The sequence below is a fragment of the Trypanosoma equiperdum genome (genome assembly GCF_001457755.1).
Source record: "Trypanosoma equiperdum strain OVI genome assembly, contig: ctg_1652, whole genome shotgun sequence".
Lineage (NCBI taxonomy): Eukaryota > Euglenozoa > Kinetoplastea > Trypanosomatida > Trypanosomatidae > Trypanosoma > Trypanosoma equiperdum.
This window is the reverse complement of record NW_027123674.1, coordinates 1-2091: the sequence shown is the minus strand read 5'-3', so window position 1 is coordinate 2091 and position 2091 is coordinate 1. Positions and strand designations below refer to the sequence as shown.

General features: G+C 46.7%; 1 protein-coding gene across 1 annotated transcript; it reads left to right on the top strand.

Annotated features, from left to right (window-relative positions):
• Positions 1 to 580: 580 nt before the first annotated feature.
• Positions 581 to 2050, top strand: TEOVI_000876800 (TPR-repeat protein, putative; the record flags this gene model as incomplete). Its single annotated transcript, XM_067222548.1, has 1 exon — positions 581 to 2050. The coding sequence occupies one exon, from the start codon at positions 581 to 583 to the stop codon at positions 2048 to 2050; it is 1470 nt and encodes a 489-aa protein (XP_067078649.1).
• Positions 2051 to 2091: the final 41 nt, after the last annotated feature.

The following is a 2091-nucleotide window of genomic DNA, read 5'->3' as shown; positions in this document are numbered from 1 at the left end:
TTTTTTTTTACTCGGGGTGTCGTACATGTCACTGGGCACCATCGTGCATATTCTTATATTCCACTTAAAAGCTTTTTAAATCTTTTTTGAGTGCTTTGTCATCTAAAGACCGATATGCAGAACTGTCTCGAGCATATATGATTTGTTGGAGATAAGGGGGTTAAAGCGTTTGTATCCATCGTGGTTAGGTAGTCAGGTCTATTATCATAGTAGTCGAGCAGATGAGGGGGTAGTAAACATTGATGTTTTGTCCCACCTAACGTCAGAGGATCTCCAGTTAGTGGTATGTAATGGAAATATTAAACATACACAGCGTAGTTGTATTTTCTTTGCTTTAGGTGAATTTGAGAATCGTGGTCCCTGGCCATACTCCGTCGACTCTCCAAAGTGGCTACAATTTTAGCTCCAGAACGCTGGAGGAGGTGGATCAGTGTCTGTGAAAACTAGGTTTACCTGCTGTGCATAAACTTTTTTCCAGTATGCAATTAAATGCAGTGCTCCTACTTTGCTTTCCTCATTATTTCTTACCATCCAGTTTCCTCATTAAAGGCAACGTATATACTTAGATCTAACCGCATAAATGGATTACGCCGCCGCAATAAAGCAGCAGGCAGAAGATCTGCAAGACGAGCTGAAGGACTTGGCTTTATGGCAGGAGGAAGTTGCACGTCAGCATGAAGTGAACAAGATGAAAAAGTCAGCCACATTTGTCACAAACTCTGTTCCTCCTATAAGAGGAACAGTACCATCCCTGAAGGAAGCCGTTTTGAAGAGCGCTGGTGTTGTTGAGAAGGAGGACCCTGTGAAGAAACAGAAAGACAAAGGTAACGAACTGTTCCAAAGTGGGAAACTCCAGGAAGCAGTGGAGGCATATGCTGTGGGTATAGACCTTGACCCAGAAGGGCCGATGGCACACGTGCTCTACGGCAACCGAGCGCTTTGTTACTTGAAGTTGGAGAGATGGTCTGATGCCGAACGGGATGCCTCCTCTTGTGTTCGTCTTAACCGCACATACGCCAAAGGGTACTTTCGCCGCGCTACAGCCAGGAAACAGCTAGGGAATTTAAAAGGTGCGCGTACAGACCTAGAGGCAGTGTTGGCGCTTTCACCGAATGATGTAAGTGCCACAAATGAGATGTCGTTAGTAACCAAAATGATCCGAGCAGATCGAGATGGCGCTGAACCGGTTACCAGGAAAAAGATTGTTATTACCGAGGTTGACGACGATGATGATGAGCAATGTGTGGGCGAGGGTGCTCAAGACAAGACGGCCTCTCCAAGTGTGATTGAAAGCAACACCGGTCGACACCCTAACACCGTGGGAGATCAGGTAGTGAAAAATGAGATCGCTGAGTTGGAGAGGTTTCGGGCGGCCCAACGAGACGCACAGGAAGCCAGGTCAAGAGAAAGGGAAACCAAATTGCAGTACAAAGGACGTACTTCGTCGAGAGTGGAGATTGTGGAAGAAATCAACAATGAGAGTAAGGAAGGAGTAGTTGTTTCTTCGTCCCCTCTGTCACTAAACAACGGAGTGACGTCAGCGTCGGCACAAGAATGTCCTTCGAGAGAACTAGCCGCGGTTTCAACGAGCGGTGCAGCGCAACGACCGGCGACCTTTAAAGACAAAAAGATGAATGAGCCTGTTGTCCCTCGCATGCTAAAGCCGACTGTAAAGTGGACTAAGGATACTTTGAAAGCACCCAAGTCGTTTACAGAATTTGAGCGAGTTTTTTTAGACCTTAAGGACGATGAGGAACTGCTCTGTTTTTATGTTTCGGTTATACCCCCTGGGAGCATGCAGGTGCTTTTTGGAAGCAATATGACACCTGATATTCTTCTTGGTATGCTGAAAGCGGCAGGAAGGCTTTCAGGAACATCAACGGTTTCTTTTCTCAAGGGACTGTGTACCGTGAAACGCGTGAGGGATATCTCACTGTTCTTTGATGACTGCGAGAAGAAGGTGGTCGAGGAGGTGATGGATGTTGTTGTCTCTTGCGGAGCTTCTGATGAGGATGTGAGCCTGTTTAGGCGGCAACTTGGGGTTATATAGATGGAAACTTTTAATCTGTGTGACTCAGTCGGGGGGGGGGG